The sequence below is a fragment of the Panthera leo genome, chromosome C1 (assembly GCF_018350215.1).
Source record: "Panthera leo isolate Ple1 chromosome C1, P.leo_Ple1_pat1.1, whole genome shotgun sequence".
NCBI classification, from domain to species: domain Eukaryota; kingdom Metazoa; phylum Chordata; class Mammalia; order Carnivora; family Felidae; genus Panthera; species Panthera leo.
The window spans coordinates 81,716,287-81,743,668 of NC_056686.1; the positions used below are offsets into that span (position 1 = coordinate 81,716,287).

At 34.3% G+C, this 27,382-nt stretch overlaps 1 protein-coding gene across 5 annotated transcripts in view; it reads left to right on the forward strand.

The window, feature by feature from the left end:
* Positions 1-27,382, forward strand: part of PTBP2 (polypyrimidine tract binding protein 2) — an 81,487-nt gene that overhangs the window by 13,848 nt on the left and 40,257 nt on the right. For 4 of the 5 annotated variants that reach the window (XM_042952966.1, XM_042952967.1, XM_042952968.1 and 1 more), the window contains exon 3: positions 13,828-13,903. In XM_042952966.1, the coding sequence (XP_042808900.1) occupies positions 13,828-13,903 (76 nt within the window). Of the gene's footprint in view, positions 1-3,889; positions 4,086-13,827; positions 13,904-27,382 lie in introns of those variants that run through there. The other variant, XM_042952972.1, reaches the window with a different exon arrangement.

Genomic DNA, 27,382 nt, shown 5'->3' on the forward strand with positions numbered 1-27,382 from the left:
AGTGGAATATGAAAGTTTAAAAACCTCCTAATTTACCAAAATTGATGAGCTTCATGAATTCTTAGATTTAGGAAGCACAAGAAAACCTAGCCACGTCACAGTGAAAGAGCAAGCCATTAGACACACGGAAGAGCTTTAAAGCAGCCATAGAAAAACCAGATTTCCCAAGAAGGAGTAACAACTGTAAAGATACAATATGCTTCTTCAGCAACATGGGGATCCAGAAGATGGTGAAATAGTATCTTCAAGGTGTTGAATGAAAACAAGTACCTACCTGTTATTTTGTAGTCTGCTAAATTATCACTTAAAGAGAAGAACAAAATAGTCATTTCAGAAACCCCTTTTCCCTTCACCCTCCCCCAAAAAAGGCAATTGAGGAAATTTATCAACAGACTCACTGAAGAATTTCTAGAGTTTATGCTGTAGGAAGAAAGCTGATGACTCCAGAAAGGAGGTTTGGGGTAGGAAAAGTAAGGTTAACCAAGAAGTTGGTAGGCCGGTGGGTAAATATAATTATTGACAGTATGAGAAAGTGATAGCAGTGATTGTTTGATTTGGGGTTTAAAAAGTTGAACTAAAAATATTATAACAACGTGTAAGAGAGTAGTTGAGTAACTGATGTTTAAGTTCTGATGCTTCTAATATTGTTTTGAGCTATGGTGTCCATTATAATAGCCACTCGTCATACGTAGTCATTGAGCACTTGACATATGGCTAGTCTAAATTGATCTCCAGTTGTAAAATGTACATAAACGTCCAAGACTTAGTATGATAAAAAAAAATGTAATTTTATATTTATTACATGTTGATATTATTTTGTGTTCAATAAAATTGTGTTCTTTTTTTGTCTTTTAAAAATATGGTTATTAGAACATTTAAAAGATCGTCTTACATTATAAGATCATCCTATATGCTCATCTTACATTTCTTTTGGACTGTACCAGTCTGGAGGGTGGAAATTTTAAGACTAAAGTGAATCAGATAAATTTATATTTTAAAATTGTAAGGGTCAACACAGTAAACATAGGGATAGAATATATAACTTCTAAAATAATTGGAGAATTGGGGCAACTAAAATTAAAGACATCTAATCCAAAAGAATTCAGGGGGGAAAAAAGTAAAAAAGGTCACAAAGTGAACTCATTTTAATGGTGTTAGGAAAGGTTCATTGGAGGGTTCCTTTCAGCCTTTAAATGTAGAATTTTGAAGGTATGGAGTTGGACTTAATTTAACCCTAATTATCTCCCAAAGTCTCCATTTTCAAATACCATCACATTGGGAATTACAATTTGAATGTATGAATTTTGGTGGTCATTAACATTCAGTTCATTGCATCCTGTATTTCCCTCCACTTCCACCCCAGGTAACCACTATCTTGAATTTGGTGTTTGCCATTCCTGTGAATGTCTGTACTTTCCCTGTGTGTGTTATTTATGTTTTGTGTCATAAGCAATATATGGTTTTGTTTTACATGTTTAAACTGTGTATATGTGCCACATGCTGCTTGTATTCTCTAACTTGTTCTTTTTGTTCAATGTTATTATTTTTTAATTTTTTAACGTTTGTTTACTTTTGAGAGAGCACAAACAGGGGAGGGGCAGAGAGAGAGGGAGAAACAGAATCTGAAGCAGGCTGCAGGCTCTGAGCTGTCAGCACAGAACCTGATGCAGGGCTCGAACTCTGACTGTGAGATAGGTCATGACCTGAGCCAAAGTCAGACGCTTAACCAACTGAGCCACCCAGGTCCCCGTTTTTGTTTTTTTTAACCCAGGTTTACATGTGGCTCTAATTCATTTTCATTGCCATATGGTATATGATTATGTGAATGTACCTTACCCTACTGACAAATATTGAGGTTGTTTCTAATTTTTTCCTGTTATAAATTACTGCTGTGAGTATTCTTGTGCATGCATTAATAAATGCCACTATTCAGGTTTCTCTGGAAGTGGAATTGCTGGATTATATTGTGTGTCTATTTGCAAGTTGATATTGACATGTTGCATTCCTAAATGGTTGTGCTAATTTATACTTTACTAGCAGTGTATGAGAATTCTTGTTTCTGTACGTCTTCTCTGATAATTGGCGTTGTTGGAATTTTTAATTGTCAGACTGAGGAACATGTGAATAGATCTCTTGTTTTAGTTTGAATTCCCTGAGAATGGATACATTTTCTTATTTATAGGCCGTTCTTGTTAAATACCTGTTCATGGATAGAGTCTATCCATTTTCTTTTTAATGTAGTTTTTATCCTTTTTTAAGTTGTTTCCTAGGAGTTTTATACATTATGGGTCCTAAAGCCATGTTACTTATGTACATTAACTCCTGTCTGTGGCTTGTGGTTTTTTTTTTTTTTCATTGAATAGAATTTGGAAATTTTAATGTCACATTTATGTTTTAGTTCTAAGAAATTTTTCTTTAACTCAAGATCTTATATATAGTGGTTTTTATCATGAAAGTTTTGAAGTTTTGGTTTTCACATTTAGGGCCTCAGTCTACCTGGAATTTAACTTTATGATAAAGTTTAATGATTTTTCCCCCCTTATGAATAACCCATTTAGTACCAACTTAATTGAATAGTTCATGTTTTTTCCCCACTGATCTGCAGTGTCAGCTGTCAGATTTCCATAGATGGATGGAACTGTTTCTGGGCTATCTGTTCTGTTTCATTGTTTGTCTATCCTGTACCAGTACCACAGTGTCTTAATTTAGTGTAGCGTCACAGTAAGTCTTGGAACCTTGTAGAGTGAATTTCACAACTTTGTTCTTCAAAATTGTCTTGGCACTTTCTTTACCATGTGTATTTTAAGATCAGTCGGCTGAGTTCCATGAAGACTTTTTGGTTTTGATTAAATTGCACTAAGTTTGGGGAGCTTGACTGGTTCAGTTGGTTGAGCATCTGACTCTTGATTCGGCTCAGGTCATGATCTCATGGTTCGTGAGATGGAGCCCTGTGCCAGGCTCTGCACTGACTGCACAGCGTGCTTGGGATTCTCTTTCTGCCCCTCCCCTGCTCCCATGCATGCTCTCCCTCTGTCTCTCAAACATTTAAAGAAGTTTATAGGATAATTGTAATATTATATTTACATTATCAATAAAATAAGATGGCAGTGCTTGAGCTCAAAGGTAGGAAACTAACATTTGAAAAATTTATCTCTTTCTTCCCCATAATATTTTCTGCAATTATAGAGGTTATGCTTAATGCATTAGCCAAAAAGGAAAGTAAATTAAATCACCAGTGATTTTACCGAAGTTAATCAGCACTGTATATACTTCCCATCATTTCCTCTATATATTACAAAGATTTTATGCAGCTTATATATAAAGGGTGAGGAAAGAGGGATACGTCTTTGATAAATGGTTCAATTTCTTCCAAAGTTACTAGTTTATTTACTGCTTTCTTAGACAATTATATTTTACTGGGCTTCAGATATCTCCGAATTCTATAGCATTTTTAAATTCCTTTTTATTGCTAATTTTGATAATTTGTATTCTGTTTATTTCTCTTGTCAGAGACCTTATTTTACTGGTCTGTAAAAAGAATCAGCTTTTCTTATTTTTTTTTTTTTTGTTTCTGTAATTGATTAATCTGTGCTTTTATCCTTATTTTTCTGCCTCACATGAGATTTATTTTATTGTCTTTTAGTCCACTTGAGATCCTGAACTCATTGACTTTCTTGTTTAAAAATGGATTCAGGGGGCGCTCAGTCTGTTGAGCATACGATTTTGGCTCAGGTCATGATCTCACGGTTCATGATTTCAAGCCCTATGTCAGGCTCTGTGTTGACAGCTCAGAGCCTGGAACCTGCTTCAGGTTCTGTGTCTCCTCTCTTTGCCCCTTCTCTGCGTGTGTGCTCTCTCTGTCTCTAAACTAAATAAACATTAAAAAATTTTTTTTCTCAGACTGTCTTATTGTACTGTACTCACCCTTGTGATGAAATAATGGCTATGCAAGGAGATGAAGTGAGGTGAATGACATAGGTGCATTGTGATGTAGGATTAGGATGCTCTTGACCTTCTGACAATACCTCAGAAGAAGGATCATCTACTTCCAGGCTATGGTTGGCCATGAGTAACTGAAATTATAGGTAAGAGGGGACAACTGTATATGACTTAAATATTTTCTCCCATTCTGTAGGTCCTCAGGTTGCCTTTGGTGTCAAATCCAAAATATCATTGCCTAGACCCTTGTTAAGGAGCTTAGCACCTATGTTTTCTTTGAGTTTTATGCTTTCAGATTTTATATTCAAGTATTTAATTCATTTTGAGTTAGTTTTTGTGTATAGTTTGAGATAGTAGTCTAGTTTCATTCTTTTTATATGTGGCTGTTCAGTTTTCCCAGCACCATTTATTGAAGAGACTGTTTCCCCATTGTATATTTTTGCCTCCTTTGTCATAAATTAATTGACCATATATGTGTGTGTGTGTGTGTGTGTGTGTGTGTATGTATATGTATGTATGGTTGCATTTCTTTTCTATTGATCTATGTATCTAGTTTTTATGCCAGTACCATCGTGTTTTGATTACTAGTTTGAAATTAGGGAGTGTGATGCCTTCAGCTTTGTTCTTCTTTATCAAGATTGCTTTAACTCTTCAGGGTCCTTTGTGGTTCCGTACAAATAGTAGGATTGTGTGTTCTATTTCTGTGAAAAATGCTGTTGGAATTTTGATAGGGATTGCATTGAATTTTGTAGATTGCTTTGGGTAGTATGAACATTTTAATGATACTGATTTTTTTCCAAACCAGGAGCACAGAATGTCTTTCCATTTATTTGTGTCAATTTTTTTTCCCTTTTTAAATTTTTTTAAAACTTCATTATTAAACTTTCAAGATACATAAAAAGGAGTGTGAATGGTAATGGTACAATAATACACAAATCCTTCCTGTTGGATAATATTAAAGTAAATCTCAGAGATCATTTCATGTCCTCACTCAATACTTTATTGTGTGTCTCTAACATAATAATCTCCTAAGGATGATATTGATACCATTATTATACCTTAATAAAATTTAAAATAATTTCTTAATATCTAATTTCTAGCAGTAAGAATTTTCCATTTGCCTCAGAAATGTCTTGGCGCCTGGGTGGCTCAGTCAGTTAAGTGTCTGACTTTGGCTCAGGTCATGATCGCACAGTTTGTGGGTTTGAGCTCCGTGTCAGGCTCTGCGCAGACAGCTCAGAACCTAGAACCTGCTTCAGATTCTGTGTCTCCCTCGCTCTCTCTGCCCCTTTCCTGCTTGTGCTGTCTCTCTGAATAAATAAACATTAAAAAAAAAATGTGTTTTTTTCTCTTTCAAATCAGATTCCAAGGAAAGTCAGTATCCTGATTTGGTTAACGTCTTTTAAGTCTCTATAAAGATAACTATGAATCAGTTTACCTTCCATTCCCTTTATTGCTTTTTCTTTTATTGCTTATTAGAGAAACCGGGTCATCTATTCTGTACGGTTTTCCACTTTGTTGATTTTGGTGATTATACTTCCATGTCATTGTTTTACATGTTCCTCATGTCCTGTTTCCTGAGGTGAGGCTTGATCAGATTCAGGTTTAATTTTTAGCAGGAATATTTTGTAGATGCACTGTGTGTTTTTCCTGTTGTATCACACCAGGAGGAACATATCTCATTATCTTTTTGTGACGTTAACATTTATCAGGAGGTTCAGGTTTGGTTAGCATGATGTATCCAGTATAGAGTGCTCCCATTATCCTTTCATACCTTCTTGATTTTATTAGTTAATAATTGCAGTTTCGTTGGGTATTGCAAAAATGGTGATCCACTCCTCCCCCTGCCCCCGCCTATTTTAGATTTTTCTGTTAACTTTTTACGTCAGTATTTTGTCATACTGGAATTCCCTTTTTATAAGAAAACAGGCTTCTACATTTATTTCCCAGTCTTATTGCAATGATCATTCTTTAAGAAGTCTTTAATTTTTCATTTTGAGCTGTTGAGAGCTTATAACACCAGTAGCTATGATACTTACTTGCTTGAAGTATCATTTCTTGTTCTAGATCTTAGCCATTTCTTTAAAAAAAATCCTGGTTTCTTTGGGTGAGTAGTGGTCCTTAAGAGACCACAGTAATGTGGGTGCAAAGGTGCTAATTGCTGTTAGGTGGTCATTCAAAGCCCTTTTAGTGAACAGAGCTAGCAAATAATTTGGAGACATAATATTGTGAGCTCATTTGTTATTTCCAATATAACTTTACAGTTTTTACTTTTCTGATTTTATATTTCTACCTCTTGTATAAATTGAATAATTTTGCTTGCTAATATTAAAATTGTAACATATGTACATATATATACACTAGTTAGTTAAAAAGGAACATCAGTATTACACTGACATTATAATTACTGAATACAGTTTAATGTTTCTTTGCAGTTATTTTTGTCCTTATAGTATAAAAACAGAATATCAAAGTTTATTGAAAGAATTCTGTGTGTGGTTCTACTACCAAGCTGATAGGTTTCATGTTTTCATTTGGTTTTGATTTTTAGGGATTTTTTCCCCCCTAACATTTTTGGCTAAATTTTCCCAAATCAAAAGTAAAATAAACTACATTTATAGAAGTCTGGTTAATACTTCCTGTCCACTCTCCTTTGCTTTGTCTATCCCATTATAGGTGTCATTTTCATCAATTTTTGGCTTATCCTTCTTTTGTGTAATGTAAACAAATGTGAATTGCTTCCTACATTCTCCTTCCCATCACCCTAGAGAGAGTGACAGTGTATACAGGTTATAACAGCTACAACTTCCTTTTTAATGATAAGTTTATCCTGGAGATCACTCCATGGCTGTACAGGGAAATTTTTGTCTTTTTTTTTTTTTTTTTTTTTTTTGTACTGCTGTATAGAAAATATATGAGTGCCTCCATTCCCGATAGCTTGTTGAATAGAGTATATTGTTCAGTGATTGGGGTTTTGCCAGTCTGATAGATGAGGTGGCACCTAAATGTAGTATTAATTTGAATTTGTTTTGTTCTATGATCAGGGTTAAACAGCTTTTCATATTAATCTTTTGCCCAGTTTTTTAAATGGGGTAACTAGTCTTTCTAAAATTTTATAATAGTCTGCATTTGAAGTTTATATTCTCATTTTGATCCAAGTTATATAGGAATTATTTCAAAATTTCATCTGATTAAAACATTGAATTTTCAGAGCGCTGCCTGGGTAGCTCAGCTGGTTAAGTGTTTGACTCTTTGATTTCAGCTCAGGTCATGATCTCAGGGTCGGGAGATCGAGCCTCTTTCTGCCCCTTACCCACTGTATCTCTCTCTATTAAAAGAAAAAAAAAAGGTAAAACAATTGAATTTTGTTCAGTTTTTTTCCCCTCAAAATATTCTGTTTGAGCAAATATGGTTTGCACAATTTCTTCTTTATGGAATTTATTGAGTTACTCATTACATAGATTATGATCTGCTTTTGAGACTTTCACAGGTATTTAAATACAAGGATGAATTGCACATAACTGAAACATCAGTTGGAGAATTTAAAAAACCGTAGTATACTAATATACTAGAATGCTACGAAGCTGTTGATAAAATGAACTAGATTAGTAGTGTTGATCTTTTTTTTAAAAAATCTCTAAGATGTTTTATTAAATGAAAGGAGAATGGTGTTAAGCAGCAGGTATGGTGTGATTGTTTTGTATGAATATTAAAAATGTAGATATATATACATTTTTGGAAAGGAATTGTATTGAATTTAAGGACAAATTTTGGACTGTGGAGAACTTTATGTTTTCTATCATTTTGGACTTGAAGTTTCTAAATATTTGGAATTAATTAATATGGAATGTTTTCAGTGCTGTTGTATATGCTTATGTGTTACCCTGCTATGAGTAGTGACTGCCCAGAATTATTTTATCTTTTTCATATTTTGTCATGTAAATGACAAAAATGTATTGTTTTATATTTTTAGTTTTGTGAAAATGGTATGCCTGTTTTCTGTTTCTCTCACTTGTGTTTTACCTTGACAGTGTTTTTAATTATTAGCCATGCTTTTGTATATAGTTATGTAATACTCTTTGCAATGTAGTATTCATCTGTTAAAATACCCTGATCTATCTCTTTTCTTGTTGGAATTCCTCTGGGTCATTTACTGTTTTTGACTTTAAGAATAATGCTGCTCTGAACATATTTGTACTACTTGGTTCATGTGTGCAAAAGTTTTTGAGGGTACATATCTAAGGACAAGTATTGCTAGGATGTACAGTGTGTTAAACTTCATAAGGTAGTACAGATTATTTGTCGGTGTTTTGCTCCAGTTAATGTTAACAGTAGTATACAAGAGTTCTTACTGTTTCAGATTCTCATCAGCACTTGGTCAAGTGTTAAATTCCTTGGTTTTTGCCATCTTGGTATGTAATAATTTCTTTGGTCTTTCTTTATATTTCCCTAATTATTAATGAGGCGTTACATCTTTATTTTCCCCCGACATATTTATGGTCATTAGTGTTTCTTTTGGGAAATTTTATGAAATATCTATTTATGTCTTTGCCTAATAAAAATTTGAATTTAACCAACTTTATAGTTTTTTATGTATTGCTATTGATTCCTGTTATTTATGTTACTCATATCATTTCCTAGTTTGTAGATTTCCTTTTCACTTAATACTGTGTTTTGATGAATAAAAACTGTTAATTTTAGTGTATAGAGTTTTAATATGGCCATGAGTTCCCATTGCCATCATAATTAAAATTATTTATGTGTTCTTTTTCCACCATTTGAATCTTTGCCTTGTTCTTATTGATATCTTTGCTGTTGATTGTTGGAAATCTTTAAAGCCATCTCTAGTAATAGTTTTTATGTTTTCATCTGTTGTTGGGATACAGTTTCTTTTAGAGAAATTTTGTGGCTACTCTGTAGGAGTATTTTCTCACACGGTTCATTTTCTTGTGTTATAACTTAAAAAGTCCTTACATGACCTGAGGGTCATAAAGGTATCTTCATACGTTACAAAATTTTTAAATTAATGCCTCTGACATTTGTCTAACCCATCAGAAAATTACTATTTTTTGTGTATTGTATTAGATAGGGATCCAATTTCAATTTTTGTGACCTTATAGAGATAACCAGTTAAATAAAAATGGCAGTGCCATTTCTTCACATTACGGGTAAATATGTGTTAGGGTGAAGGCTAAGTTACTGTAATAAAATGCAGAACATAGTGGCAGAAATAGGCAAGTTTATTTCTCATAAGCCAAAGTCCTGCTGGCTTAAAATGGTATCAGTTTGTACCATAAAGGTTATTCACTAGGCCAGCTTCATCTTGTGGCTTCCTTATTTACTAAGCTTTTGTTCTTGTCTGCATGGTTTGGTGATGTATAATTGTGCTGTCTTGTTTCATTTTTTTCCTTTGATCATTCTCAACCTGAGGTTTGTCAAGGACACCAGGAATAGTCATGTGAGTGAGTTCCTTCCTTTCTGAAAATCTAGTTTTTCTCAGGAATTTGATGTTGGCATCCTTGCCCCATGACTTTCTGTCGTGGTTCCTTCTTCTCCAGAAAAGAAAGTCTTTGGGCAGTTCTTAGTCCTGAAACCTGGCAGAGCCCAGGACTCTTGTCAGCCTCAGCCTCCAGTTATTGCTTGCCTTCCTGGTAGTTTCAGCAGCTCTTCCACCTGGGAGTGACGAATGGTACTTGGATTGTACTATTATGATGAACATAATATCTAATAATAAAATTTAAAAAATTTCAAATACTGGAATGATTGTAAAATGTCATTTAAATGTGCTTTTATACTTATCCTATGTGTTTACGCTTATGTTTTCTTTGACGTATAAGTTGTATCTTTCCATGTTAGCATTTTTCTGATTGTTTTTGTGGGATACTAATTTCTCATGAAATGGTCATTATACAGGAAAAAGTTTCTGTGGTCAGATTTTAAAAAGCACGTCAATGCGTATCTTAACACTTCATTTCTTTTTTTAACGGAATCTAAAATCAATTGACATCCATCTTAGATGAATTAATTATAAAAATATGCATTTTTAGTAGAGATTGTTATTCCGAATTTAAGTTCTAATTTAGTTTGTTTCCATAGCCAGTATTGTAGAACAACCATCAATCACGATTCTGTTGAGTCATTTGATTTTATATCTTTTCCAAGTTAAGCATCAGTGTCAAGATATAGCAAATAAAATTGTCCTATAAGTTAATGTGGAAACATTAATGTTATTGGTACTATAGAATCACTTATTTTGGGCATAGTAGTGGTAAGCTTTATATTCAGTGGAAAGGCCAACATAACTTTAAAAAAAAATTTTTTTTTAATGTTTATTTTTGACAGAGTGTGAGCAAGCATGAGCGGGGGAGGGGCAGAGAGAGAGGGAGACACAGAATCTGAAGCAGGCTCCAGGCTCTGAGCTGTCAGCATGGAGCCCAACGCGGAGCCTGAACTCACAGCCCGTGAGATCATGACCTGGGCCCAAGTCGGACGCTCAACCGACTGAGCCACCCAGGCACCCCATAACTTTTTTAAAAAATAATGTTTATAAACATATTTTCAGTAATTTTGGTAAAAATATCAAGAATTGCAAATAATTTTATATTCTGACTCTGTTATGAAGGCTGTTAAACCTACTGTATTTTAGCAGCATGTGTGAAATCATTTGAGGGAGAAACAAGACCACAAATAGAATGTTAAAAAAAAAATTAATTCATTAATGAACATATGTTGTAGGAAGGAGAGTGTTCTGCACACCACACATCAGAATTACAGGCTTTTATACTTCAGAAGACCTAAGATTCCTCACCCCTTATCTCCAGAGTTACTTATGAACCCCCACTGGTATGGAAGGATTATGACTCCTGCAAACATCTAAAAAGTAAACTAATAATATATATATACATGAAAACAGGTCAAGTATACTTTTGAAAAGTATGGGAGTCTGTGTTTTCTGAGAACTTGGGCAACTGTTAATAATAATCAGCATTCATTGATTAGTCAACAGTTATATATGGACCCTGTGCTTGGTTGACACTTCAGAATATTATAGTGAACACTGCTGCGGTGGGCTAGGCACACTGGTAACCACTGTTTGTGTGTTACAGCATTTAATCCCAAGGATTTTAATGTAAATACTTTCTCCATATTACAAATGAGGAAGTTAAAACCTAAGATAGTTATTTACTAGTTACATAGCTGGTAGGTGGAAACTAAACTACAGAGCCCCTTTTCTTAATGCAATATTGCATACTTGTAAAAACAATGAAAACTAGGTTAATCTATTACATCAGTAGACTGAAAAAAGAAAAATCACATTTGACAAATCTAACATCCACTTATGACAAAGGCTAGAAATAGATGAGAACTTCCTCAACTTGATGAAAAATATCTACAAAAAATAAAAAACCTACAGGTAACATCGTACTTAATGGTGAGAAACTCAACACTTTCTAAGATTAGGTACAAGGAAAGGACATTCCATCTCATCACTTCCTTTCAACATCCTATTGGAAGCTTTTGCTAATGTGGTAGGGCAAGAAAAGAGAAAAGGTACACAGATCAAGAAAGAAGAGATAAAATCGTTGTTCACAGATGACATGGTATATGTAGAAAATCTGAAAGAACTGAAAAAAATCTAGAACTAAGAAGCAATAATTGCACTGTTGCAGGATTCAAGGTTCATATACAAACATCGGCTGCTTTCCTATATATCAGTGGTGAACAAGTGCAATTTGAGATTAAAAACACAGTATCACTGACAGAACCGCAGAAAGTGAAATACCTAGGTATAAATCTGACAAAATATATAGAAGATCTATGTGAGGAAAACTGCAAAACTCTGATTAATGAACCAAAAACCAAAATAAATGGAGAGATATTCCATGTTTGTGGATAGTAAGACTCAGTATTGTCACGATACTGGTTCTTTCCAGCTTGACGTACAGATTTAGTGCAATCCTAGTCCCAATTACAGCAAGTTATTTTATGGATATCAACAAACGGATTCTAAAGTTTCTGTGGAGAGGCAGAAGACCCCAGAATAGTCAACACAATATTGAAGAAGAACAGAATCGGAGGACTGATCCTGCCCAATTTCAGCACTTACTGTGAAGCTACCGTAATTGAGACAGTGTGGTTTTGGTGAAAGAATAGACAAATAGGTCAGTGGAGCAGAATAGAGATCCTAGTATAGAGCCCCCTGTAAACATAGTCAGCTTATCTTTGATGACAGAGCAAAGGCAAGACAGTGGAGCAAATATGGCGTTTTTAACAAATGCTGCTGGAATAATTGGACATCTACTTGCAAAAGAATGAATCCAGACGCAGTTAACACTCTTCTGAAAAATTAACTCATAAACCTAAATGTAAAATGCAAAACTGTAAAATTCTTAGAAGATAATATAGGAGAAAACCTATATGATCTTGGGTATCATGATGCCTTTTTAGATATAACACCAACGACACAGTCCATGAAAATATAATTGATATGCTGGACCACATTAAAATTAAAAACTTCTCTTTAAAAGACAGTATCAAGAGAATTAGAAGCTAAGCCCCAGACTGGAGAAGGCATTTGCAAAAGATACATCTGATAAAGGACAAAACAGATCAAGAACTCTTAGAACTTAACAGTGGGAAAACAATTAGAAAATGGACCGAAGACCGTAATAGTCACTTCACCAAAGACGACGTACAGATGGCAAAGAAGCATATGAAAAGATATTCCACAAAATATGTCATTGAGGAAATGTGAACTGAAACAAGATACACACCTATCAGAATTGCCAAAATGTGGAGCACTGACAGTCTTTAATGCTGACGAGGATGTGAAGCAACAGGAATTTTCGTATGTTGTTGGTGGGAATGCAAAATGGTATAATCACTTTGAAAAACAGTTTGGCAGTTTTATAAAACTAAATGTACGCTTACCATACAATGCAGCAATTGTGCATCTTGGTATTTACCCAGAGGAGTTGAAAACTTAATGTACACACAAAACCCTGCACACAGATATTTATAGCAGCCTTATAGTCAAAACTTGGGAGCATCCAAAAGTCTTTGTGGTATGTCTAGACACTGGGATAATTTTCAGAAGTAAAAGAAAATGACCTATCAAGCCAAGAAAAGATAAGGGGGAACCTTAAATCCATGTTACTAAATGAAAGAAGCCATTCTGAGAAGTCTACATACTGTATGATTCTAACTATACAACGTCCTGGAAAAGGCAGAACTCTAGAGACCGTAAAAACTTAAGTGATCACCAGGGATGGGGTTGGGGAAGGATGAATAAAGCAGAGCACAGAGAATTTCTTAGGTCAGTGAAAATCCTCTATATGATATTATAATGATAGAAATACATCCTAACACATTTGTTCAAACCTGCTGAATGTACAACATCAATACCCTCTGGTAAACTGCAGACTTTCAGTGATTATGATGTGTCCATGCAGGTTGATCCTTGGTAAAAACTGTACCACTGTGGTGGGAGTTGTTGATCATGAGGGAGGCTATGTATGTATGGGGGAAGGGAGTAAATAGAAGTCTCTGTTGGCTGCCTTCTCAATTTTCTTGCAAACCTAAAGCTGCTCTTAAAAATTAAAAGAAAAAAAAGAAAGCTTGGAAACATTTTTATTATTGGTAGTGAGCCAATACTTAGGTGAAAGGAAGAAAGGAAGCCCTGTTGGCTTTGTGGAAAAGAGAGATTGACAAGAAAGTTAATTTTCTATTTTAGTGGTTACAATTTTAAAATATTTTAAAATACTGCCAATAGTGTATGTAACACCTGACATTTGTTTTTCAGCGAATACTTGGAAAAACAGATAAGTGATGGATTAATATTTTTAAGTTTAAAGATAACTTATGTTAATGTGTTTCTGTTTTTTCTAGAGAGGATCTGACGAACTACTCTCAGGCAGTGTTCTCAGTAGTCCAAACTCTAATATGAGCAGCATGGTGGTTACAGGTAAGTGTTACTCTCTTAACAGTGTTTAATTTAATTATTTGCCATTTTATGGGTCAGAATATTAAAACTAATATTTAGTCTGCTTTACCAGAATAGCCTTTTATAATTTATGGTAAATGTTTTAAATGTTCCTGTTGGAAAAAAGAAATGTTTCTGTTGAAACACTACAGAGGAAGTTTTATTAGAGTATATATGTGTCAAGTAAAATACCTAAAATTGGTCACTTTTGTGGAGAAGTAGTGTTTTTGCCCTTTCTTTAATCACAAAAATATAAACTTTTCCTTTCATGTTAAAAGTCCCCTCATTCTTGCCCCTTTTATCCTTTTGTTTTTAGTTTTTGTGTTTGAGTGTCTTACAGAAAAATTTTTTATAATAGTTCCCCCCCACCTCCCCGGGCTTGTTTTCCAAGTTTTGCAGTGGATGCCTGAAACTGTAGATGGTACAAAACCCTGTATATACAGTGTTTTTTCCTGTACATACATATCTATAAAGCTTAATTTATAAATTAGGCACATTAAGAGATTAACGAAAACTAAAAATAGGACAGTGATAACAATAAACTGTAATAAAAGCTATGTGAATGTGCATACTCTCTCCCTCTGTCTCTCAAAATATTGTATTATACTCACCCTTTGTTTTCCTGTGATGGTGTGAGATTATAAAATGGCTGTGTGATGAGATGAAGCAAGGTGAATGATGTATAGGCATTGTGATACAGTGTTAGGGTACTGTTGGCCTTTTGACAGTATTTTAGAAGGAGGATCATCTGCTTCTGGATCATGGTTGACTACTGGTAACAAATCATGGAAAGTGAAACAGCAGATAAAGGGAATTACTATATTTGAAGTATTCTCTATCCCACAAGCTCTAAAGCCCAACTAAATAAAAGTCAAAAGATTGAGCTAGATAGTTTTCATTTCTGTGTGCTTTCAACCTTTTTTTCTTTGCTATAACAATATTTTAATTCTTTGAATTGGGTTTTTTAATGTTTTCTCCATATTATCTTCATAGGGTATTTTTCTTAAATTGTATATATGTCTGAAATAAAGTTGGTTGTGTGTAAGGTCTGTCTAAACAAATATAAACTAATTTTTAGACTCTTGTTTTATGGATCAAAATTTGATATGGGGATAATGATGATGATAATGACGATGAATTAATTATTCTGCCTATACCCCTGCATTTTACACTGTTTACCTAAAACCGAAGTTCCTTTTTTCTGAACCCTTTCCTGAATTACTTGCTTGAGGAATTAATTGTTTTGGGTAGTAAAAGGATTGTAAAAAACTAGAAGCATTTTGATTTATTTCAGGTAGCTATTGCTTATGTATAGGTGTGCCTTGGCACACACATACATATGCCTGGCAGTTCAGTTAAGTAAAAACTATAATGAAGTACTTAACATAGTCATAATGATGTGATAATGAATTTGCCCACACATCATTATTATTGACTTTTCCGTGATTACAAAACAAAATCACTAGGCCATGATTTTGATAGTCAAAATACTGTGTACAAATAATTGAACAAATAGGTTCAAATGTCTAACGCTGCTTTGCCACTTTGATTTTTTTAAAACAATACATATAGTGATGAATAGTTGAAATGTTTTAAAAATTAGTATGTAGGGCTATGACAGAATAACTGATAGCACCTTTTCCTTCTCCTTCCATGTGCCCTCCAAAAAAAAATAATAACTACAAAACTGTATAAAATATATTGTCTTGAATTGATGAGCAGACAGTACCAGATAAAGATCCCTGAGAGAAGGGAAATCCATGAGGGGAGTCCCATGATCGCTTTGGCTTTCTGCCTTGGGCTACCCTATTGTTGTAGCACAGGAAAGGAGAATCTAAGCAGAGCATGGAGGTCTCACTGAGCTGGAAAGATAGACTGGAATTCAAAGCTGCTCAGACATCTGGGATTTGTGAAGGGTCCTGAAAAAGGAAGCTCTCCAGGGGTTTGGGCATTTTGCAGGGGTCAGAATTCAGTATGGTGATTCACTTGATTCAGAATTTTGAATAATAGCTGGGCTGCCTGTATACAGGTTGAGAACTCTGCATGATCTGTCAGAACGGACCTGTTCTGGGGTTGAGAGCTAAAGTGGTGATTCCCAAGGTTCTGTAGTGCTCTGAGATCTTGGGAGTTCTGGGAAGTCAGAATGCAGACATCTTGGAGAGAACCTCAGGCATTCAATTTAGACTACTGAAAGCCCAGTCTTTAAGAGAATGGATCACCCATTACACTAAGCACCAACCTTAAAAGGAAGAGTGAAGAAGCTAGATAGTTTGGCCTGACAAGACAATAAGGATCACCAGTAATTTAATTGCTTGCCTAAACAAAACCACACCCCCTAAGGAAGACATGACTCAGTCTTTTTTTGTGAACTATCATTCATAATATCCCCCATACCATCAAAAATTACAAATTATGGAAAGAAGCATGAAAACATTCCATCTAATAGAGAAGCATTCAACAGGAGCGGACACCAAAGTGACCTAGATAGTGGAATTAACACACAAGGATTATAGATATTTTTAAAGCTATAAAGGAAAATGCTAGTGAGTGAACACACAGAGACTGTGTGTTGATGTTTATATGACAACAGTTAGCACTAAGTGAAGATAAATAGAATTTTACAGTTGTAAGGTTTTTATTATTTACATGAAGTGATAGAATATTAACTCTAACTTAAAGTAGATTCTATTAAGGTTGCATACTGAAATAATTAAAAAAACATACAAGGAAGTACAGTTAAAAGTGAATAAAGAAAAGGTTGGGAGGACTGATTCCCTGTTTTCAAGTTACAATAAAGCTGAGTAATCAAAACAGTATCATAGTGGCATAAAGAAAGATAAATAGATGAATAGAACAGAATAGAATCCAGAAATAAACCTACATAATTATGGACAACTGGTTTTTGACTAAGGTATCTATGCAAAAACCAAAAACAAAACACCAAAACACACTTGGATGTGTACCCCATACCATATTGAAGAATTAACTCTGAGTGGACCTAGAAGAAACATAGTAAAAAAATTTTGTGACCTTGGATTAGGCAGACGTTTCTTTGATAGGACCCCAAAAGTACTATAAAAGAACAAGTGGGATTTCATCAGCTTTTAGACTCTAAGTTCTTTTGCAGATACTGATAGTAGAATGAAAACACAAACCATAGAGTAGCAGAATATCTTTACAGAGCATATGGAACTTTGATCCAGAATATATATAAATTCAGACTGTATAAATGCTAAAACTTAATAAGGCAACAAACAACCTAGTGTAATAAATTGGCAAAAATACTTGATAGTTCAGCAAAAACATATGGCAAATAAGCACATGAAAACGATGCTCTATGTCATTAATCATTAGATGCAAATTGAAGTGAGATAACATTACGCACCTATTATAATGGCTAATATTTAAGAGATTGACCATACTAAGTGTTGGAAAGGATGTGGATGAACTGTAACTCTCATGTTGGTGAGAACGTAAACTTGAAGAACTACTTGGACAAAATAATCTTGCAGATTCTTAAAAAGTTAAACTACCAAATGACGTTTGTCAGCTGTTTATCTCTTAGGCATTTATGCATGAAAAATGAAGGCATATGTTCATTTAAAAAAACCCAAAAAACTAAAAAAATCAGTTGAATGTTCATAATAGCTTGTTTGTAATAAGCAAAGCCATAAACAATCCACATGTCCATCAACAGATGAATGGATAAATAGATTGCAATTTTGGCCTCGTATTCCTTTGCATACAATGAAATACTACTCAGACATGTAGAATAAGCTATTTTTCTTTTATGAAAGCTGTCTGCCCAATGTGGGGCTTGAATTCATGACCCCAACATCAAGAGTCTTATGCTGTACTGAGCCAGTCAGCCACTCCTAGAATAAGATATTGATGCATGTAATAGCAGGGATAAATACCCAAATAATGCTACTCTGTAAAAGAAATGGACGGGGGAGGGGAAATACATTCTGTATGAATTCATTTATATAAAACCCAAGGAGATACAAACTGAAGCAGATTGGATTTGGGAGTGGGGAGGAGCAAGGGGGATGGGTTGCAAAGGGTACAAGGAAATTTAGGGGTGAATGATATATATACTTTCTTAGGGTGAAGATTTCGTGGATGTTTGCATATATCAGAACTTGTCAAATTGTATACTTTAAATGTATGCAGCTTATTGCATGTGAATAATACCTCAGAAGGGCTGTTTAAAAGGAAAAAGCCCATGGAGGAATTAAAATGGAATATTATCAAATATTCTGTTAGTGCAGTGCAAGAGAAGAACACCATGAAAACACCAGGCAATAAGAAAGTAAATAGATGTTAAACATAAATGTGTAAATGTAAATTAGCAAAAAAAAAAAAAACCAAAAAAAAACAGAAAAACCCTTTAATCTGCTGTAGTAACCCCTAGCTATATGAGGCCATGAACTGTGCTGTTCCTAATGGAGATGTATGCCTTTGTGTTTCAAAAACATAGTATCAAAAGTAATAATGTAAAATATTTCATTTTTTAAAATATTGACTATATGTTGATATGGTAATATTTCAGGTATATTGATCTAAAATCTATTCTTAAAATTAATTTCACTCCTCATTTTTTGACGTGGTTAATAGAATATTTAAAATTACATGACTTGCAGAATATTTCCTTTGGACATTAGTGGTCTAAGAAGTCCAATTAAAAGGTAAAGATTGTCAGACTGGATTAAAAAGCAAGGTCTGACTGCAGTATTTTCTAGAGTCAGGTTGAAGTACACAGATAGGCTGAAAGTAAAGAGGATTGAAAATAATATTCTGTGCAAACAACAAGCACAAGAAAGTTCATCTGATTATATTAGCCTCAGAGTAAAATTCAAGACAGGAGTATTACCAGATATAAAAATATCATATTTTGTAGTGCTTAAAGGGTTAATATATTGAAAAACACTTTATACCAGTAATAACAGACCTTCAAAGTTTATGAAAAAATACACGTATGTGTAAAACTAAAGAGAGAAACCAGTCTATAATCATTGTTGGATATTTTAACATTTCTTATAGTAATTGATAAGACAGATCTTTAAAATAAATAGAGGATTACAAAGCTGTCATCATCAAGACAGCATGGTATTGGCATAAAAACAGACACATAGACCAATGGAATAGAATAGAAACCCCAGAACTAGACCCACAAACGTATGGCCAACTCATCTTTGACAAAGCAGGAAAGAACATCCAATGGAAAAAAGACAGTCTCTTTAACAAATGGTGCTGGGAGAACTGGACAGCAACATGCAGAAGGTTGAAACTAGACCACTTTCTCACACCATTCACAAAAATAAACTCAAAATGGATAAAGGACCTGAATGTGAGACAGGAAACCATCAAAACCTTAGAGGAGAAAGCAGGAAAAGACCTCTCTGACCTCAGCCGTACCAATCTCTTACTCGGCACATCCCCAAAGGCAAGGGAATTAAAAGCAAAAGTGAATTACTGGGACCTTATGAAGATAAAAAGCTTCTGCACAGCAAAGGAAACAACCAACAAAACTAAAAGGCAACCAACGGAATGGGAAAAGATATTTACAAATGACACATCGGACAAAGGGCTAGTATCCAAAATCTATAAAGAGCTCACCAAACTCCACACCCGAAAAACAAATAACCCAGTGAAGAAATGGGCAGAAAACATGAATAGACACTTCTCTAAAGAAGACATCCGGATGGCCAACAGGCACATGAAAAGATGTTCAACGTCGCTCCTTATCAGGGAAATACAAATCAAAACCACACTCAGATACCACCTCACGCCAGTCAGAGTGGCCAAAATGAAGAAATCAGGAGACTATAGATGCTGGAGAGGATGTGGAGAAACAGGAACCCTCTTGCACTGTTGGTGGGAATGCAAATTGGTGCAGCCTCTCTGGAAAGCAGTGTGGAGGTTCCTCAGAAAATTAAAAATAGACCTACCCTATGACCCAGCAATAGCACTGCTAGGAATTTATCCAAGGGATACAGGAGTACTGATGCATAGGGGCACTTGTACCCCAATGTTTATAGCAGCACTCTCAACAATAGCCAAATTATGGAAAGAGCCTAAATGTCCATCAACTGATGAATGGATAAAGAAATTGTGGTTTATATACACAATGGAATACTACATGGCAATGAGAAAAAATGAAATATGGCCTTTTGTAGCAACATGGATGGAACTGGAGAGTGTGATGCTAAGTGAAATAAGCCATACAGAGAAAGACAGATACCATATGGTTTCACTCTTATGTGGATCCTGAGAAACGTAACAGAAACCCATGGGGGAGGGGAAGGAAAAAAAAAAAAAAAAAAAGAGGTTAGAGTGGGAGAGAGCCAAAGCATAAGAGACTGTTAAAAACCGAGAACAAACTGAGGGTTGATGGGGGGTGGGAGGGAGGGCAGGGTGGGTGATGGGTATTGAGGAGGGCACCTTTTGGGATGAGCACTGGGTGTTGTATGGAAACCAATTTGACAGTAAATTTCATATATTAAAAAATAAAAATAAAATTAAAAAAAAAAATAAATAAATAGAGGATTTGAACAGTGCTGAACATTCAGCTGGGCTTAACTCACATTCACAAAACTATACCCTAACTGCAGAAAAACTTGTCAAGTGTATATAGCACCATGATCGACTATATATTAGGACATAAAATAATAGATTTCAAATGACTGAAAGCTCATATAGTATCTGATCATAGTAGAATTTGAATCACCAAATATTTGAAAATTGAACTACACAATTCTGAATAATACATGGATTGAAGATATTAAGGGCATCTTTCTGACTGAATGAAAGTGAAAATATTAAAATTTGTTGGCTCATTTGAGAAAGTACATGGGGAAAATACGTCTATGTATATACCCATATTAGAAAATACCTACTTTAGAAAAAGCTTTAGAGGTGCCTGAGTGGCTCAGTCAGTTAAGCATCAAACTCTTGATTTCGGCTCAGGTCAGGATCTCATGGTTCAGGAGTTCAAGCCTTGTGTCAGGTTCTACGTTGACAGTGTGGATGGAGCCTGCTTGAGATTCTCTCTCTCCCTGTCTGTCTGCCCCTCCGCTGCTTGTGCATATGTATGCTCTCCTTGTCTCTCTCAAATAAGCATTTTTTTAAAAAGTTTAATCTGTCAAGAAAAGAAAGCTATATTACCAATATCAGGAATGAAAGTAGAGGTACCACTACAGATCCTACAGAAACTAACTGGAAAATAAGGCAGTACTGCAAAGAGTAGTAATACCAATAAATTCAGCAACCTAGGTGATATAGACAAGATCCTTCACAAACCTAACTTACTAAAACTGACATGAACTGTTACTCCATAATATATACAGATTAGCTCTATGTCTATTATAAAAATTAGATTAGTAATCTTCTCACAAAGATTACTCCAGGCGTAGGTGATTTCACTCATAGGTGAGTTTACTCAGATATGGGTGGTTTCACTGTTGTATTTTATGAAACTTCAAAGTAGGAAATAATAGCCATCTTCAGTATACTGCTTTTAGAAAAAGAGAAGCAGAGTATACTCCAAATTCACTTTGTGATGCTGCTATAACTGATACCAGAGGATATAAGAAATCAAGATTTCAAACCAATATTTTTCATTAACATAAATGCAGATATTCTTAACAAAATGTTAGATTTTAGAATTATCATTTGTAAATGATAATTCATGATTATTAATTGAGGCGGACCCAAGGATTGTAAGGTTTAACATTTCAAAGTGAACTCAGTGTAATTTATCACAATAATAGAATGAAGGGGAAAAAATGTCAATAGGAGAATAGGACAGATACAATAGGACAGATACAGCATTCATTCATGATAAAACTCAGAAAACTGGTAAGGGAACTTCCACAGGTTGAGTGAGGGACATCCAATAAGAGCCTAAAACAAATTCCATTCTTTAATGGTGAAATATTGAATGTTTTCTCTTTAAAAGCAGGAATGAAGTAATGTCTGTTTTCACATTTTCTCCTGCTTTTTTCTTTACATAGGGCAAATAAAATAGCATAAAGATTAGAAAGGAAGAAGTAAAACTATCTTCTCAGTAAACATAATTTTTAAAATAAAAAACCCAAAGGAATCTAAAAAATGTTGCATAGAACTGATCAGTGAATTTAGAATGGTTATATGATGCCAGTTCAGTATACAAAAATTGTTTCCTGATATTATTAGCAAATTCCTGGAAAATGAAATGAAAAAAATCCATTTACAAAAATACCAGAAACACAAATATCAAGGAATACATTTAAAAAATAATTTGGGAGACAAGTATATCAGTAACTATATAAGATGCTACAAAGAGATATTAAAGACCTGAATGAGAAAGAAACCATGTTCATGAATTAGAAGGCTCAATATGTTAAAATGTCATTTTCCCCCATATTGGATGGAATTGAATCTATAAGTCAGTCAAGCTCAACAGGCTTTTAAATTGAAATTGAGAAGTTGATTCTAAAATTTATGTGGAAATAAAAAAGGACCTAGATGAAAACCATTTTCCAAAAGAAAAAAAAAGTGACACTATCTGATTTCAAGATTCACTGTAAATTTGTGGTAATCAAACAGTTTAATATTAGCAGGATTAGTATTTATAGAATAGTGTGCAGAAAGAAGCTCCTATATTTATGATCAACTGATTATTTACAAAGGTGCCTTGGTCATTCATTTGGGGAAATGGTGCCAGAAAACAGAAACACATATGAAAAAAAGAAACAAACTACCTGATACTGTACAGAAAAGTTAGATGGATGTATATCTAAACCTAAAAAACTAAATACATAAAGCATTTTGAAAAAATATAGAGTATATATCTAACCTTCAGGTAAATGAAGATTTTTTTTTTAGAGAACACACAAAAACCACTACCCATAAAAGAATAATTTATAAACTAGACATTTCATCTAAATGAAAAACTCATCCAAAGTCACTGTTAAGACAATGAACAGGCAAGGCACGGGTTGGGTAAAGATCCTAATATTCACATATTTGTGCTTATATCTGACAAAGGACTTGTATCCAAAATAGCTTAAGAATTCTTTCACATCTGTAAGCACAAACGGCCTAATTTTTTTTGAAATAGACCAAAGAAGGTATATGAATGGCTGATAAATGCACAAAAATATTTGTCATCAGGAAAACACAAGTTATAACTGCTGTGAGGTATGTCACACCCACTGGAATTTAAGCTAAAATTAAATGGATTGGCAATGTAAATGTTGATGAGGAAGGATGTGGAGCAATTGGAACAACTTGCCATTGCTGGTGAAAGTGTAAAATAGTTTGGAAAACAACTTTGGCAGTATTTTATAAAGTTAAACATGAAGACAGCTTATGACCTCGTACTTTCTGGTCTAGGTTTTTACGCAGTGTAAACATGTTCACTGTAAGACTTGTACAAATGTGTATAAAAAACTTGATTTATGATGGTCCCAAACTTGAAATTACCCAAATGTCTGTAAATAGGAAAATATCAGTGAATTGTAGTATAATCAAACAGTAGGTTACTACTTACTCATAACAAAAGAATGATTATTAACACAAAAACATGAGTGAATATTAGACCTTCTATGAACCAAAAGAAGCTAGACACAAGAGTACTCACTGTGTGATTCCATTTTTATAAAGAACAGATAATCAAGTTTTAGTATAGTAGCCGGAATAAGGGTTGCCTGTGGGTGTTCGGATGAACAGGAAGTACAAGGGAATTAATTCTCTGTGGTGTTGGACATGTTCTATATGGATTTACAAAGTTTTCAAACAAGTCCAAAATTCGTTTGAAACTGTAGAATACCTCTGGGAACCATGAGCTAGTCCTAGTTTTATCTTGCTGAAATGTGAAATATGAGAAGGGGAGTGACTAAAGTTGAGTTCTGATAGGTAGAGGTTTGCATATAAGATTTGATTTGTTATGTTAGGGATCTTGGACTTTACCAGATTTACATTTTAGAAAAGATTTTTCTTCCATTTGTGTTTCGTGGGGTATGGAGTGAAGGTTACTACTGTACACAGGGTAGACAGTTAAACACTGTACTGTAATCTCCAGAGATATTAAGGTGTTCTGAATTTTAGGTTCTTAGAATATGGAAGAAATAATGTATCAAGAAATTAGAACTTCTGAGTTATTTGGAAGTAGACTGGTTTGGGAGAAGTATTCATTTGGGTTTAGATAATCACTAGATTGATGGATGATAGTCCCATTAACAAAGGGAAGATCATGGGAAAGGAGATTGGGTTTTGGTGGAAAGAAACAATAATTTGTTACTATCTTTTTAAAAGTATCTTTAGGAAAGACAATGTACTTCAGTGACTAAAGAATGATTGAGTCTTGTGTTCTGATGGAATAAAATTCCTTAAAGCCTTGTTTTAACATAAGAAATTTACATGCTTTCAATTTATTTACCTTCATTCACATTGGAAACCCTGAGTTTTAAGATGTTTTTTCCTTAACAAAAAAGATGAGAGTCTGTACATGATCTCACAGACCCCAATTTGAATATTATTGCTTATAAGAGCAAACAGCATAAAAGACCTTTAAAAACTTGTGATTCTACTTGCCTGGAAAAATATGCCATTGTCAGGGTACTTGGGTGACTCAGTTAAGCAACTGACTTCAGCTCAGGTCATGACCTCACGGTTCGTGGGTTCTTGCCCCGCATTGGGTTCTATGCTGACAGCTCTGAGCCTAGAGCCTGCTTGGGATTCTGTGTCTCCCTCTCTTTCTGCCCCTCCCCACTCATGCTGTCCCTCCCTCCCTCATTCTCTCTCTCTCTCTCAAAAATAAATAAAACATTAAAAAAGTTTATTAAAAAAAAATGCCATTTTCATCCAAGTGTCTCAAAAAGGTACTTTTACAGACAGTATTACAAGGAAACTTTTATGATTATCAGATACAGAAGAGGATTTCATTCTTCTATTCCAGCTTTATCCAAAATGTTTCCTCAAAATCACTTTACTATAGAATTCTGTTTCTAAAAATGTCTGTTCAATGGCCTTTCCCTCATCTGTCCAGACTTTCTATATACATGCCAGTTTTTTGTGTCAGAAAAAAAAAAATTTTTTTTTAGAAGTGAGAAAAGTTAACGTCATTAGAATTTTAGTCTCAGGTAAATAAGAAGTCCCTGCATTAAGAATATTTTGTAATAGAGGCGCCTGGGTGGCTCAGTCAGTTAAGCAGCCGACTTCAGCTCAGGTCATGATCTCACGGTGCGTGAGTTTGAGCCCCGCGTCGGGCTCTGTGCTGACAGCTCAGAACCTGGAGCCTGTTTCAGATTCTGTGTCTCCCTCTCTCTCTCTGACCCTCCCCCGTTCATGCTCTGTCTCTCTCTGTCTCAAAAATAAATAAATGTTAAAAAAAATTAAAAAAAAAAGAATATTTTGTAATATATTCCTTCAGAAATAAAAGTGAAACATTAAAAAAATAAAAAAACCTAGCTCCAATTAGTATTGGATTTGGCTTTTATTGAAAGGAATAACTAGTTTTCATTGGGGAGGAGGTTTGACAATTGTAAAACATGGTCTCTTTAATTTTTTGAGTCATTTCTTCATAGCTCTGGATATGGACTGTCCCTTTAAAGTATACATATTTCTGCCAGTAATTCTGATTGTTATTCTATAATAGTAGGATTTAAATATTGTTAAAAGTGTGATATTTTGCTTTATGTGAAAAAACTGAAATCATCCCATAGATTCTGGTATATGTTACTCAGAATTCTTTGAGATTTTAATTTTTATGTGAAGACATTTTTATATAATGCCATTTCATTTTGCTATAATGCTTTGAAGTATTCCAGCACATGAGTCTTCTAGTTCAGCCTTCTATTTTTTCCTAGCTCATGCGTAAGGTACTTCTGGCAAGTAGGCTGTGCAGTGCAGCTTCTTGAAAATGCAGAGTTATAGCCAGTTTTTACATTAAGCCTAAGATTTTTTGTGTGGTGGCTGTTGGACCTGACTAAACAGCTAGCAGAATAACAGAAGTATCTTTCTGTATATACCTGCATTTCTGGTCAATTCTTCTTTGGGTTTTCTGTTTTCCCAGATAGGAATGTAAAGAATATGAGCATTCATTTTTCGTAACTCAGGGTTTTTTTTATTTTTTATTTTTCTAAAGCCAACAGCTTTTATAACATTATGCTTTGCCCTGAAGCTTAACTAAAACTGATTGGAATTGAAACTGCTTTTCCTCTCAGTTTCACATTTGATAAGGATGCTACCAATGCTTTTTTATAAATGGTTGGGTCTGAAAGACTTCAGAGAATGAGAATGTACTTATCTTTTGTTAAATAGTTTCCACTGTATAAATAAGTGGAAGTATAAAGTTTTGTAATGTTGCACTTCAGGCTGATGCAGTTGAAAGTATAGAATTAGAAAATTGGTGAATGAGTGGGACTAAGGTAATAGATTTACAAATTAAATGAGCAGGTGGTTTTTGAGACCCAGGTTTTACATGAGGAAGTAAAGATAGGACTTTGGGGTCAGTACAGCTTGAGGAATTCCCACCATTACTGGGAATGCGTGCTTAACAGAAAGTTCAAACAACTATACAGTGAGTCAGGGAAGTAAGAAAACTAGATGTGAATTGTTAGGGGTGCTGTGAGAACAGAGATATGGTAAGTATGAGAGGGCTTACAGTATTTTGGCCATGGATGGATTTAACAAATTACCCAGAATCTTGGTGAGACTGTTACGTGAAAACTGTGATAAACACCAGTAAAAAGCAAAGGTCAGTCAAGGGAAAAAAGAGACTGATTAAAGGTGAATGAACATGGTCACTTTAGAATTGAGGTAGAAAACCACTTTTGAATTTGGCAGAGAAGTATTCAAATAGAAACAGTTTTTGCATATTTTTACATACTATTTTGTTTCAAATTTGAGAAGAACATCTTAAGCAAAAGGCTTTAAGAAGGCTGAATAATATATGGAAAATAATATTAAAGATTTCTGCAATTTATATACAACCTGTATGCATAAATAAAAGTATTACTATATTGTTGTTGCCTAAGTTCTTAGAAATCATTTTAATTGTTACTGGTTTTACATACACAAACCAAAAGTTTCTGGATTTACTTGAGGAGTGGAAGGGAAAAGATCATGGAAAGAGGTTCAAATTATTCTTTGCCTTTGAAGAATCCTAGATCTGTAACCCAGAGAGACCCAATCTTCCTTACTTCTCTGATAGGGTAATAAATGGCATATGTGTTTTATAAGCTAAGGGCTATATATTTTCCTGTGCCCATTTTCTTTTCTAGGGCTGGAGTGTTTTTATATATGAAAGTATGCTTTAGTCAATATGATTAAAGAAGTCCTTATTTCCCAATTTCATGTTCTCATAGTCTCATTATCTAAAATGCAAACTTTAATAATATTTCACACCAAAATATAAATATTTAGTACTAAAGTATGAATATTTAGTAGCTACCCCTTCTAAACTATTAACTAACT